Source organism: Rhinoraja longicauda, chromosome 9 (genome assembly GCF_053455715.1).
Source record: "Rhinoraja longicauda isolate Sanriku21f chromosome 9, sRhiLon1.1, whole genome shotgun sequence".
In the NCBI taxonomy this organism is placed as follows: Eukaryota; Metazoa; Chordata; class Chondrichthyes; order Rajiformes; family Arhynchobatidae; genus Rhinoraja; species Rhinoraja longicauda.
The window spans coordinates 55284778-55299529 of NC_135961.1; the positions used below are offsets into that span (position 1 = coordinate 55284778).

The following is a 14752-nucleotide window of genomic DNA, read 5'->3' on the forward strand; positions in this document are numbered from 1 at the left end:
CATAGCCCAGATCACAGTTAGCATCTTTTCAATTTGTGCACGACTAAGGTGATCCATTGTTCAAACCCAAATGGTGAACAACATTTATTTCTTAAAAGGAAGAGAATAGTACGTACATTTATAGTAAGACCTTCATTACATCAAAATGCTAACCCCTCCCCATCTGCCAGCCAAAGAATGTTTCCACCGTGGGCGATTAGAGGATTTGAAATAATTGGCAATTGAACCTTGGAGCAATGTGCAGCAAGTTGCTAATGATGTTTATTGCACTGTCAAATTTGGCGGTGGAGGCATATTCTAAAATCACTTTCAAAAGTGTTTGTATTCTTAAAACGTACAAAAACGAAATATGCAAAGGGAGGAGAAGTAATGTGATTGGCACTGGCACAAATGGCCAAATCTCTTCATCTGTGCTGTACGACTCCAACCCGCTTTTGAAATAAAGTTACTGCTATTGTGTTGAGATAAAAGCGTAGGAAAGTCGACCCTAGTGGTATACTATTGTTTAAGATGGCACTCTTTATGTTCTTTGTGCCGCAGTACTCCCGATGCCAGTGATGCCACAGATGGTGATGTATGCTACCTATTCCCCACTGCAGCTGTTAGATGGATCTACTTCATTGCTTACACAAATGGTAATGATGATGCTCTTTTTTTATACAGTGTGCCTTTTTTTCTCTGATTTTTTTTATTCCAATGATACTGTAATCAAGTGAACAGCTACAAGTTACCTTCAATGTAAAGATAATGACTGGACAATCTATTTTAACAATTTGGGTTGAGGGACGAATATTTACCAGGATTTTGGGAGAACTCCTGTCTTCTGCTTCAAACTATTGCCATGGAATCTTTCGCATCCACTTGAGAGCAAAAGTCCTTCAACGTCTCATCTGAAAAGTGGCATCTTTGACAGTGCACCATTTTCACTATTGCATTGGGAGTATCAGTTTGCTTTCGAAGATAGGCGCAAAATGCTGGAGTAACTCAGTGGTACAGGCAACATCTCTGGAGAGAAGGAATGGGTGATGTTTCAGGTCAAGACCCTTTTTATTTATTTTCAATGAAATTATTTTCATTCTCTTGTAGGCGGAATCCTCAGAGAACCTGCGGCACTATGGCCTTTCCCACATCCACAGTCACCCAGTACTGGTGAGAAGAACGAGATCTTATCCCCTTGTAAATCCACCAGAGGAGATACAGATTCCTCAATGGAAGTTGATAAGACCACAGAATCGTCCTTTTCCAGTAGCTGACCCAAAAGGTAATCCACTTTCATTTTCACAATGAAAACTGCTCCTGGTGTGAGAGTTCAATTTGTCTCAAGAACTTGAATAATCATGATCAAAGGGTTATAGGCAGTTTAACTGAATTCTTGGTCTACACACTTTGAAAGAAATTGAAAGAGTAGGGGATCTATTGCAATAAATTGATGTCCAGGATTTTTTTACGTAGACACAAAATGCTGGAGTAACTCAGCGGGACAAGCAGCATCTCTGGAGAGAAGGAATGGGTGACGTTTCGGGTCGAGACCATTCTTCTTTGAAGTTACTCCAGCATTTTGTGTATATCTTCGATTTAAATCAGCATCTGCAGTTCTTTCCTACACATCCAGGAGTATTTTGGTTATGTTGTAAATGAGTAAGCAGTAGAACCAGTTCAGATCCTCTCTTTTGCAAGCCTGCCTGTGGTCCTTCTAAGTATTCCTTGCATTTCCTCCCTACACACACCAACAAGGATAACTTGCATTAACAGAGAAGCCTTAATGTAATAAGCTGATGCAAGATGCTTCAAAGGAGTGTGGTCAAACAGAATTTGACTGAGATATTGAGACTGAAAATATTGGCAAAAAAAGTAAGTTTTAAAGGATGCCTTGGGAAAGGGAAGCAAAGTAGGGATTCAATGTTTCACGGAGAGAATTCCAGAGTTTAGGGCCTTGGCAGCTGAAGGGAAGTCTGTCGCTTGCAGACCAATGAAGTTCATGGATGAGGAAGTGGCTGGAATTAAAGGAGAGGATCTCGGATGATGCTCTGGTTGAAGAGGATGACAGAGGTGAGGAAAATCAAAACAAAAATGTTACAATGCTCCAACGTGACTCTTTTAGTCTAAATTTTTAATTCCTTTTAAACTAGGTTGCTGACGAGTGTGTTTTCAAACTTTATTTTATTACTAGACTGACGTGGACCCGTTGGGTCCAAATCTCTCCTGCAGACCTCTCCTGCAGGCCCGGCAACCCTCCCACAACTGACGATCCTGGAGGCCCGGCAACCCGTGGACCCGTTGCCGGGCGGAGAGTGTCCCCTGGGGCTGTGGGCGGGCGAGGGGGGACAGGGAAAAGCCACTGACCTCGGCCCCATGCATCCAGCGTTGCAGGGAGAGCGAGCCGTAGACCCGAAGCCTCTCCTGCAGGTCAGCAGGAGGCGACCGGAAACGGCGGCGAACAGCGGCGACGGCCATTTTGATGGACCCTCTGCCGCTGCCTCTGCCGCCAAGCTGCACCATGGGAGGAAGGTCAGGCGTGGGGCACGCCGGGACGGGCGTTGGTCCTCCCGGGGGATGGGGGGGTGGAGCGCATTTATTAAAGTTTATTAGGTAAATTGTGTTTAAAAAGTAACAAAAGTGGATTTATTGAGACCGCGGGAGAATGGCGAGTAGGGTGGGCCTAAAATTGTGGCGCTATCGTGTACCGTTTTTTGCTGGATGAAAACGGCACGAAGAAACATACGGGACAAAAAAACATACAGGGGAACAAACATACAGGAAGAAGGGAACAAACAAGATGAGAATTTTAGTAATATATATAGATATTAGTCAATGTCTCTTGTAAAAGAGTATTGAGTATAGAAGTTGGGAGTCATGTTGCAGTTGTATAAGACGTTGGTGAGACCGCATTTAGAATATTGTGTTCAGTTCAGGGCATCATGTTATAGAAAAAGTATTGTCAAGCTTGAAAGGGTTCAGAGAGGAGATTTACGAGGATGTTGCCAGTACTAGAGGGTGTGAGCTTTAGGGAGAGGTTGTGTCGGCTGGGTTTCTTTTCCTTGGAGCGCAGGAGGATGAGGGGAAATCTTATAAAGGTGTGTAAAATCATGAGGGAAATAGATCGGGTAGAGTCTCTTGCCCAGAGTAGGGGAACCAAGGACCAGAGGACATAGGTTCAAGGTGAAGGGAAAAGATTTAATAGGAATCTGAGGGGTAACTTTTACATACTAAGGGTGGTGAGTGTATGGAACATGCTGCCAGACGAGGTAGTTGAGGCTGGGACTATCCCAACGTTTAAGAAATAGTTAGACAGGTACATGGATAGGACAGGTTTGGAGGGACATGAACCAAGCGCAGCCAGGTGGGACTAATGTAGCTGGAACATGTTGGCCAGTGTGGGGAAGTTGGGCCGCAGTGCCTGTTACCACACTGTATCACTCTATGACTCTAAAAATAACTTTTAAAAGCAACCTGACAAATAATTTCTTCCAATTGACAGAGCCCAAACCAATAAAGCCTGAACAATACATTGAAATTGCAAGTCCATTGCTTGACCACAAGATGGATGCCACAATCTTGCCACCAGCGAAGTAAGTGGACCACTGCATGCAAAGCTGACTTATTACGATGCAGAAGGACATAGAAACATAGAAAGGTAGAAAATAGGTGCAGGAGGAAGCCATTCGGCCCTTCGAGCCAGCACCACCATTCATTGTGATCATGGCTGATCATCCACAATCAGTAACCTGTGCCCAACTTCTCCCCATATTCCTTGATTCCACTAGCCCCCAGAACTCTATCTAACTCTTTCTTAAATTCATCCAGTGATTTGGCCTCCAATACCCTCTGTGGCAGATAATTCCACAAATTCACAACTCTCTGGGTGAAAAAGTTCCTTCTCACCTCAGTTTTAAATGGCCTCCCCTTTATTCTAAGACTGTGTCCCCTGGTTCTGGACTCCCCCAACATTGGGAACATATTTCCTGCATCTAGCTTGTCCAGTCCTTTTATAATTTTATCCTTCTTAAACTCCAGTGAATACAAGCCTAGTCTTTTCAATCTTTCCTCATATGACAGTCCCGCCATCTCAGGGATCAATCGCGTGAACCTACGCTGCACTGCCTCAATTACAAGGATGACCTTCCTCAAATTAGGAAACCAAAACTGCACACAATACTCCAGATGTGGTCTTACCAGAGCCCTATACAACTGCAGAAGAACCTCCTATACTGAAATCCTCTCGTTATGAAGGCCAACATGCCATTAGCTGTCTTCAATGCCTGCTGTACTTGCACGCCAACTTTCAGTGACTGGTGTACAAGGACACCCAGGTCTCTCTGTCCTTCCCCTTTACCTAACCTGACACCATTGGGATAATAATATGCCTCCTTGTTTCTGCCGCCAAAGTGGATAACCTCACATTTATCTACATTATACTGCATCTGCCATGCATCTGCCCATTCACTCAACCTGTCCAGGTCACCCTGCAACCTCCTAGCATACTCTTCGCAGTTCACACTGCCACCCAGCTTTGTGTCATTTGCAAACTTGTTAGTGTTATTTCTAATTCCTTCATCCAAATCATTAATATATATGGTAAATAGTTGCGTCCCCAACACCGAGCCTTGCGGCACTCCATTCGCCACTGCCTGCCATTCTGAAAAGGACCCGTTTACTCCTACTCTTTGCTTCCTGTCTGCCAACCATTTCTCTATCCATGTCAACACCCTACCCCCAACACCATGTGCTCTAATTTTGCTCACCAATCTCCCGTGTGGGACCTTATCAAAGGCTTTCTGAAAGTCTAGATACATTACATCCACTGGCTCCCCTTCATCCATTTTACTTGTCACATCCTCAAGAAATTCCAGAAGATTAGTCAAGCATGATTTATTTCCCTTTCATAAATCCATGCTTATCCTTTTACTGCTATCCAAAAGCACCGTTATTACCTCTTTAATAATTGACTCCAGCATCTTCCCCACCACCGATGTCAGGCTAACTGGTCTGTAATTTCCCGTTTTCTCTCTCGCTCCTTTCTTGAAAAGTGGGATAACATTAGCTATCCTCCAATCCACAGGAACTGATCCTGAATCTATTGAACACTGGAAAATGATCACCAATGCAACCACTATTTCTAGAGCCACCTCCCTGAGTACCCTGGGATGCAGACCATCAGGCCCTGGGGATTTATCAACCTTCAGTCCCATCAGTCGACCCAATACTATTTCTCGCCTAATGCAAATTTCTTTCAGTTCCTCTATCCCCCTAGATCCCATATCCTCTAGTACATCTGGGAGATTGTTTGTGTCTTCCTTAGTGGACAATATGTGGTCTGTGCTGATTCCCATCAGATCGATCCCATTAGATTTCTTTCCCCTTGTAATCCTGCAACTTAATCTCTCTCACATGTCCATCAATATCGCTTTGATTTTTTTTCCATTTATCTTACTTTAAGGAGTAATTTATAGGAGCCAACTACCAGCACGTCCATGGAATGTGAAAAGAAGCCCATGCAGTCAGAAGATCTATAGTTTTCTTTCCAGCTGGAATGCAATTATTACTATAAAGTTTGCTCAAACAGGACATCTCAAGACCCTACCCAAATCTGTTCACTTTTTTCCCCTCACTCTTCCAATCAAAGTTATTTAGTACTTCAAATTATTCAAAATTTAACTGGGCAGCATAATATCAGGGAACTCAGAGACCCAACAGAATCAACATAGTACCTTGTTATCCAATGAGTAGAGAAAAAATTGAGTGGTGGTGGTCATGATTTGGCTCAGATGCGATGGAATGGGTGAGGGCTGAAAACTCTTGGGTTGGGGGAGACAGGTAATGCCTTCCAATATCCATTCCATACATTTTCATTAGAATTGCTAGTATTACTGTATAGGGCATTTAGCACAATTGGGGATGGATTTCTCGTTCTCTAATTTCTACATTTTAAGTATAATCTGGAACAGTTTTCCACAATGGACTGAGACTCTACAGCTTTAAATGTTTGTTTTAGATTGGAGAGGATGAGGGGCATTTCTTGTAAAATAATACCTGACATAGAAAAAGTCAACACATCATAAAATGTGACCACTAATTTGCTTTTCTAAACCAAGTTGGAATTAACTGGGAGTTTGATATTTTTTTGGTGAAGCTTTCATTGGAGTGGACAATTGCACAGCAATTTCCAGAAATTTGGAACTCAAACCATTTCTGTCCATAAACCCTTCCGATAAAAGTGCTGGGTTCTTTAGTAAAGATGCATCTAATTACTATTGTTCTCCCAGCAAAGTCTAGGACAATCTTTGAATTTTCACCGAGCCACGTGAACCCACGTTATAGTTGGATGATAACATTTCAATGAAATAATGGCTTCCCAAGTTAAAGACAATAGACAATAGGTGCAGGAGTAGGCCATTCGGCCCTTCGAGCCAGCACCGCCATTCAATGTGATCATGGCTGATCATTCTCAATCAGTACCCCATTCCTACCTTCTCCCCATACCCCCTGACTCCGCTATCCTTAAGAGCTCTATCTAGCTCTCTCTTGAATGCATTGTGAACTGAGTTTATAAACACTACCATCCAAAACAAAATGGTGGGATCTGCTATCGTGAAATTTCTAAATGTAATTTCTCCAAATATATGGGTTCAGTTCTCTAATTTTTTAATATCTCTTCCCACAGAAAGGAGCAGCAGAAAGGTATAAAAGGTGCCCCCCCTGTCATGGCGGCTGTGACTGAAATCGATGAAACACCGGAAGCCATTCAAGAATTTGAAGAAACCATTAAGCCTATAGAACCACTTCCCAACAAAGAGGTGAAACAATCTATCTCCAAATTAAATATCAGGATTCCAAAGTATTTCGTAAATGAAGATAGATACAAAATGCTGGAGTGTCCCAGCGGGTCAGGCAGCATCTCTGGAGAAAAGGAATAGGTGACGTTTCGGGTCGAGACCCTCCTTCAGACTGAGAATCAGGGGGAAGGGAAACTATGATAATGTAAAGGTTCCGAACAAATCAGGGCTGGCACCGATGTCCAAAGAGAGGTGGAGCCCACTGTGGTTCACTGTTGGCTGTGGAAGAGGTGATAACGAAGGGATATATGGATGTGAACAGTGGAACTGGCAGGATGACTAGGGTGGGGGAAAGGGCAGAGAGACAGGGAATGCAGGGGTAACTTGAAATTAGAGAAGTCAACATTCATACCACTGGGTTGTAAGCTGGCCAGTCACACTGATCACGTCCATCCTTCTCTATCAACTCTTCCACAGCTAACAATGGACCATGGTTGAGGAGTGATCTTAAGGAGATGTATAATATCATGAGGGAATAGATAGAGTGAAAACACAGGCATTTTCCCAGGATATGGGGAATCAATAAACAAGAGAACATGTTTCATGTAAGAAGAGCAAGATTTAATACGAATGTGAAGGGTATCTTTTTCACTGAGAGGGTGGTGTGTAGGTGAGATGAGCCACCAGAGGAGGTGGTTGAGGCAGGTATTATATTAGCATTTAAATCACATTTAGACAAGTACATGGATAGGAAAGGTTGAGAGGGATATGGGCCAAACACAGGCAAATAAGACGAGCTTAGATGAGGCACCTTGGTCGACATGGACATGTTGGACCGAAGGGCCTGTTTCCATGCTGTAGGACTCCATGATTCCATAACAAATGTTAATTGTGTACTTTTCTAGATTTCCCAAGTGGAAGAGAGCAAGTCAGGTGAATTTTCCTCAATACCATCCATAATGCATAAACAAAACCCCAAGAAGAGTGTTGAGAACAAGAAGGTATTTACAAAGAATTATGATAAAATTGCAACTTTTTATTAATTCATAGTACAATATGTATATCCTGAAGAAAGTTAAACAATGCTGAATCTCAGCAGCTTTAATATATATTTATTTTTTATTGAGTTACAACTTTATTCATTCCATGAAAATAAACTTTCTGCTTTGTTCCTTTAGTAATAATGCCCTTTGCACAAAGATCGCTTTCCATCAGTCCAATACTTATAGATTCCTTACAGAAAAATCTTGGTTTATTTTTTTGTGACTAGTGATAGATCCCTCAGGGCACCAATCAGAAAAATGTTCCTTTTGTACTTTAGTTTAATTTCCTGCATTCATTTTTATAAATTTCCTTAATTTATTTAGTTTGTCATTTAAATCTACAAGATCCTCAAATAATCTTGACTTTAATTGTAAGAAAATAACTGCAGATGCTGGTACAAATCAAAGGTATTTATTTCACAAAATGCTGGAGTAATTCAGCAGGTCAGGCAGCATCTCAGGAGAGAAGGAATGGGTGACGTTTCGGGTCGAGACCCTTCTTCAGACTGATGTCAGGGGGGTGGGACAAAGGAAGGATATAGGTGGAGACAGGAAGATAGAGGGAGAACTGGGAAGGGGGAGAGGAAGAGAGGGACAGAGGAACTATCTAAAGTTGGAGAAGTCAATGTTCATACCGCTGGGCTGCAAGCTGCCCAAGCGAAATATGAGGTGCTGTTCCTCCAATTTCCGGTGGGCCTCACTATGGCACTGGAGGAGGCCCATGACAGAAAGTTCAGACTGGGAGTGGGAGGAGGAGTTGAAGAGCTCAGCCACTGGGAGATCAGGTTGGTTAAGGCGGACTGAGCAAGGTGTTGAGCGAAACGATCGCCGATCCTGCGTTTGGTTTTGCCGATGTAAAGAAGTTGACATCTAGAGCAGCGGATGCAATAGATGAGGTTGGAGGAGGTGCAGGTGAACCTCTGTCTCACCTGGAAAGACTGTTTGGGTCCTTGGATGGAGTTGAGGGGGGAGGTAAAGGGACTGGTGTTGCATCTCCTGTGGTTGCAGGGGAAAGTGCCCGGGGATGGGGTGGTTTGGGTAGGAAGGGACGAGTGGACCAAGGAGTTACGGAGGGAATGGTCTCTGCAGAATGCAGAAAGGGGAGCGGATGGGAAGATGTGGCCAGTGGTGGGGTCCCGTTGTAGGTGACGCAAATGTTGGAGGATGATTTGTTGGATACGCTGGCTGGTGGGGTGGAAAGTAAGAACGAGGGGGATTCTGTCCTTTTTACGAATGGGGGGAGGGGGAGCAAGAGCAGAGTTGTGGGATGTAGAAGAGGCCCTAGTGAGAGCCTCATCTATAATGGAAGAGGGGAAGCCCCGTTTCCTAAAGAATGAGGACATCTCTGATGCCCTAGTGTGAAACACCTCATCCCGGGCACAGATGCGGCGTAGACGGAGGAATTGGGAGTAGGGGATAGACTTTTTGCAGGGGACCGGGTGGGAAGAAGTGTAGTCCAGATAGCTGTGCGAGTCAGTGGGTTTATAGTAGATGTCAGTCACTCGTCTGTCTCCTGTCATGGAGATTGACTTTAATTGACTACGTTTTGTCCGATCAAGCTGATCTCAACCATTCAATCTCAAATGAGCTAACCAGCCAATGCTGGTTAAAACCTGTGTCCGATGCCAAACATCCTTCCAAGCCAAAAGCTCACATCATGCCAATATCTGGTGCCCTGCAAGTCAACACTACATTCAAAGTAATAATCTACTCCAAGGCACACTGGAGTAAAGGAAATACCCTTGCAATATTTCATGAAGTGATACAAAACTTAACATATAAGACCTAATATAGATCCTTTCGCATTGACCCGTTTAAAAAAATGGGATTTCCGACCACTACTCAATCTATTTCACATTTGCTGAGATGATATTCCGAACGGAATTGTATTCCTTCAATATCCACAACCATTCCCCTTTGCTGAGATATGACACTGTCTGCAGAGAATTCTCCTTTTAATTCCCATTGACTTCAGCTCTGATTTGGAATCCTTGGGACATTCAGTTGGATACGGCCTTGAAGTCATCTCAAGGCCGTATTCTGGAATTCTGGAATTTAGCTTTTCTTTGTCCAGATTTTATACAATGAATGAATGAAAGGATAAGTTTATTGGCCAAGTATGCATGTGCAAGGTGTAGTTGAGACAATTGATCGGGCGGACTGAAACTGAGCATGGTAAGCAGTAAAGATCCATTATATCTTCCATTGTGCTGCTGGTGATTCAGACTGATGGTCATTACTTTGATTTTTTTCCCCCAGTATTTTGTGAAGAGGGCATACCTAGGGAAATTGTTCATCCCACTTGGTAGATGCCTGATTTGCAGTTGTACTGGGATAGTTTGACTAGATCCATGGAAAGTTCTTCTACAGGGCAACACTTCACAAATGACACCAAGGAAGCCTGGAAATGAGTTACCAATGTGGTGGCAATTTTGCAGAGCTATGAACTCAACCATTGGTTTTAGAATTGATTCATCCTGCCTGATGCACGCTGCTTGCAGTATTAAGCAGAATGAAATTTCCATGTTCTATTTCATCAGGTTAGCATCTCATATCTTGTACATGGTACTCATCCTGATTTGATCTGCAAAACAGTTTATTGAACCATGGTTGGCACTGACTTGATGGCAGTGGTAGAATGGGGGATATGATGAAACTGCTGATGATATAGCACTTTGTGGATGGCCAATCTGATTAGCTGGATCTAATTTGAATCAAACTCATTTAGTGCACTGGTGTTCCCAAGTGTGAAGACTCCATGAATATATCTTCCGTCCCCATTTCTAATTTTAGTCCATTTTATTTTTACCTCTCTTTTAATCCTTCCTTTTCCTCTTTTACCTCTTCCATGCTGCTTATTTTTCCCTCTCGGCTTTCATTCTATCTACCCACCTCTGCTGACTGCCTTTATCCTTCCCTTTATCTCAATGTAATCTGTGCCACCATAATTCCTCTCCTTATTATGCCACCTGCCCGAATCCTACCTTTACATCTCTTTCCAAATTCTCCCTCTCCCTTCCCCCTCACCCTCCTCTCCTTCCTCCCCTCTCTCTCCCTCCCTCCCCCTCCCTCTCCCTCCCTCCCTCCCTCCCTCCCTCCCTCCCTCCCTCCCTCCCTCCCTCCCTCCCTCCCTCCCTCCCTCCCTCCCTCCCTCCCTCCCTCCCTCCCTCCCTCCCTCCCTCCCTCCCTCCCTCCCTCCCTCCCTCCCTCCCTCCCTCCCTCCCTCCCTCCCTCCCTCCCTCCCTCCCTCCCTCCCTCCCTCCCTCCCCCCCTCCCCTCCCCTCTCCCCCTCTCCTCCCCTCTCCCCCTCTCCTCCCCTCTCCCCCTCTCCCTCCCCCCCCTCTCCCCTCCCCCTTCTCCACTCCCCCTCTCTCCCCTCCCCACTCACATGTCAAGCAACATCTGTGGAACGAAATACAGTCCAAGGCAACGGATAACACGGGGGTGGGGGGGGGGGGTGAGGGGGAGTGTGTGTTGCAGGACCTATTCAGCCAAATCCACATCAAAGATTACAGAAACCGTATGTTTCTCAGATAAAGATTCGGTTTTTTCCAGAATTTCAAAAAAAAGTGAAGAAGTCCTAAATATGGGACTTTTGTTCTGGATAAGTTGGACTGCCTTCCAGTTTGCACGACAACAATATTGTTATCCAAGTAGGTGAAATATGTCCCTCCATCAAGTATGATGTGTTTAACAAATGCCATTTTGCATGTTTTCAGGAGACACTGTCTGAAAGCACAAAATCCGGTGGTCAGCAGTCAGCCAAGTCCCCCACCGCTAAAAGTCGACACAGTAGCCAAGGAAGTCGGCAAGGAAGTGGAAAAGATAAACGAGGCAGTGCATCAGAACATAAAAAAGTGAGTAAGGTTGTTGAAATTGAAGCAGAAAACCAAATCTCTGCTAGAACCATCCATCACCTTATGCCCAATGTAACTCTTTGCAGTCATCGTGCCACTAACTTTGTGGCCTCATAGTGCTTGTGTATCATAAGACATTTCAAATCAGAGATATTTGGAACTAGGTGAAAACAGTTTTTTTTAAGTTGTTTTAAAAAATAATAAACATATTAATCTGTTGATACTCAATTAAAATGCAGATTACAGTGAAATATGGAAAAGTAACCAAAATTGCTGCTAGATCAGTGTTCCAAAATATTTCAAAAAGCAAATTTTAATATTTGACAATATTTTGGGATGGCAAATTATTTTTGTAAAGTATGAGAAACAATTGATAGGAGTCTTTAATTATTTAATTATTGGAACAACTGTTAACAATAGCTTTTTAAGAAATTTAAGAACAATTTATTTCTTGACAGATATTTACAGTGACCTCATGATGTTTGGGACAAAGACCCATCATTTATTTATTTGCCTCTGTACTCAACAATTTGGGATTTGCAATAGAAAAAAATCACATGTGGTTAAAGTGCACATTGCCAGATTTTAATAAAGGTCATTTTTATACATTTTGGTTTCACCGTGTAGAAATTACAGCAGTATTTATATATATATATATACATTTCAGGGCACCATAATGTTTGGGACACAGCAATGTCATGTAAATGAAAGTAGTCATGTTTAGTATTTCGTTGCATATCCTTTGCATGCAATGACTGCTTGAACTCTGCGATTCATGGACATCACCAGTTGCTGGGTGTCTTCTTTGGTGATGCTCTGCTAGGCCTGTATTGCAGCCATCTTTAGCTTATGCTTGTTTTGGGGGCTAGTTTCCTTCAGTTTTCTCTTCAGCAGATAAAAGGCATGCTCAATTGGGTTCAGATCAGGTGATTGACTTGGTCACTCAAGAACTTACCATTTTTTAGCTTTTAAAAACTCTTTTCTTGCTTTAGAAGTATGTTTGGGATCATTGTCTTGCTGCAAAACAAACTGCTGGCCATTGAGTTTTGAGGCATTTGTTTGAATTTGAGCGGATAGAATGTGTCGATATACTTCAGAATTCATTATGCTACTACCATCATCAGTTGTATCATCAATGAAGATAAGTGAGCCAGTACCTTCAGCAGCCATACATGCCCACACCATAAAACCCCCACCACCATTTCACAGATGAGTTGGTATGCTTTGGATCTTGGGCAGTTCCTTCTCTCCTCCATACTTTGCTCTTGCTATAGACAATAGACAATAGGTGCAGGAGGAGGCCATTTGGCCCTTCGAGCCAGCACTGTGATGTGATGTGATGTGATGTGATCATTCAATGTGATCGTGGCTGATCATTCTCAATCAGTACCCCGTTCCTGCCTTCTCCCCATACCCCCTGACTCCGCTATTCTTAAGAGCTCTATCTAGCTCTCTCTTGAATGCATTCAGAGAATTGGCCTCCACTGCCTTCTGAGGCAGAGAATTCCACAGATTCACAACTCTCTGACTGAAAAAGTTTTTCCTCATCTCAGTTCTAAGATGCTATCACTCTGATATAAGTTAATCTTCGTTTCTTGCAATTAATAACCAGTCGATGACAAGAGATATGCCAATATGTTTATTGCACCTTCAAATAAAGAAGACTATCTATTAAACGTCTAGGAGGATCTCTGTTATTATTGTTTGAGTCATTACGCTTATCGCTGACCCGGTCTGTGCAAGTGGCAGCTCCTAGAAGATGCAACTCCGCTGCAAGAAAGGTCATTACGGACTGCATTGTGTGTAAACGGCAGCGGGGAAGAGTTGGGGAACAAAAGGTGGCAGACTTGCCGCTGGAAAGGATTCAACCTGATAATCCTCCATTTACAGATGTAGGAGTTGACTACTTCGGTCCCATAGAGGTTTAGAACTTCAATCACCAACAAGTCAAGGCCAGCAGCCACAATGGAAGATCACAATCTCCAGGTTCCTCTGCAGGTTACTCACCATTCTTGGGGTACATCACAGACCTTCATCATTGCTGGATCTAAGTCCATTTCCAAAAGCATTGTGGGAGTACCTTCACCAGAAGGACTGCACTGGTTTCAAGGCGGCTGCTCAAGGGCAAATAGGAATTGGCAATAAATGTTGCTGAAAGTGAATTTATAGAACTGTATCTCTATCAAATGTTAGATTAATTAAACAATTGTCATTTTGTATCTTTGCAGGAAGAATCTTCTAAACCAGCTGCTAAAATTCGACCAGGTTCTCTAGTAGATTCTAATAAAGTGAGTTGCTTGTATTAGGTGCTACAGAGATTTCCAAATAGGGTATTTCCAATTATACATATTTAATGCTCTGAATGCTTTCAAGAGAGAGCAAGATAGAGCTCTTAAGGATAGCGGAGTCAGGGGGTATGGGGAGAAGGCAGGAATGGGGTACTGATTGAGAATGATCAGCCATGATCACATTGAATGGTTGTGCTGGCTTGAAGGGCCAAATGGCCTACTCCTGCACCTATTGTATATTGTCCAAACTGATCCTATCCATGTACCTGTCTAAATGTTTCTTAAACGTAGCAATATTTCTTGCTTCAGCTGCCTCCTCCGGCAGCTCGTTCCATACACCTATCACCCTTGGCGTGAAAAGGTTACCCCCCAAGTCCCTATTAAATCTTTTCTCCCTCACCTTCAACCGATGTTCTCTGGTTCTCATGATTTTATACACCGCTATCAGATTACCCCTCATCCTGCGCTCCAAGTAATAGAGTCCTAGCCTGCTCAACCTTTCCCTATAGCTCAGGCCCTCAAGTCCTGGCAACATCCTCATAAATCATCTCAGCACCCTTTCCAGCTTGACAACATATTTCCTATAACATAGTTTGCCAAAATTGAACACAATACTCTAAAAGCGACCTTACCAATGTCTTATACGACTGCAACATGACATCCCAACCTCTATACAGTGCTCTGACTGATGAAGGCCAATGTGCCAAAAGCCTATTTGACCACCCTATCCAACTGTGATGCTACTTTCAATGAACTATGTGCCATTACTCTGCTCTACAACACTCCCCAGA

At 43.3% G+C, this 14752-nt stretch overlaps 1 protein-coding gene across 1 annotated transcript in view; it reads left to right on the plus strand.

The window, feature by feature from the left end:
* Positions 1–14752, plus strand: part of adgb (androglobin) — a 146450-nt gene that overhangs the window by 50551 nt on the left and 81147 nt on the right. The window contains exons 10-16 of the mRNA XM_078405531.1: positions 541–635; positions 1087–1261; positions 3479–3569; positions 6662–6794; positions 7679–7774; positions 11536–11673; positions 13902–13961. Coding sequence (XP_078261657.1) covers positions 541–635; positions 1087–1261; positions 3479–3569; positions 6662–6794; positions 7679–7774; positions 11536–11673; positions 13902–13961 — 788 coding nt within the window. The remainder of the gene's footprint in view (positions 1–540; positions 636–1086; positions 1262–3478; positions 3570–6661; positions 6795–7678; positions 7775–11535; positions 11674–13901; positions 13962–14752) is intronic.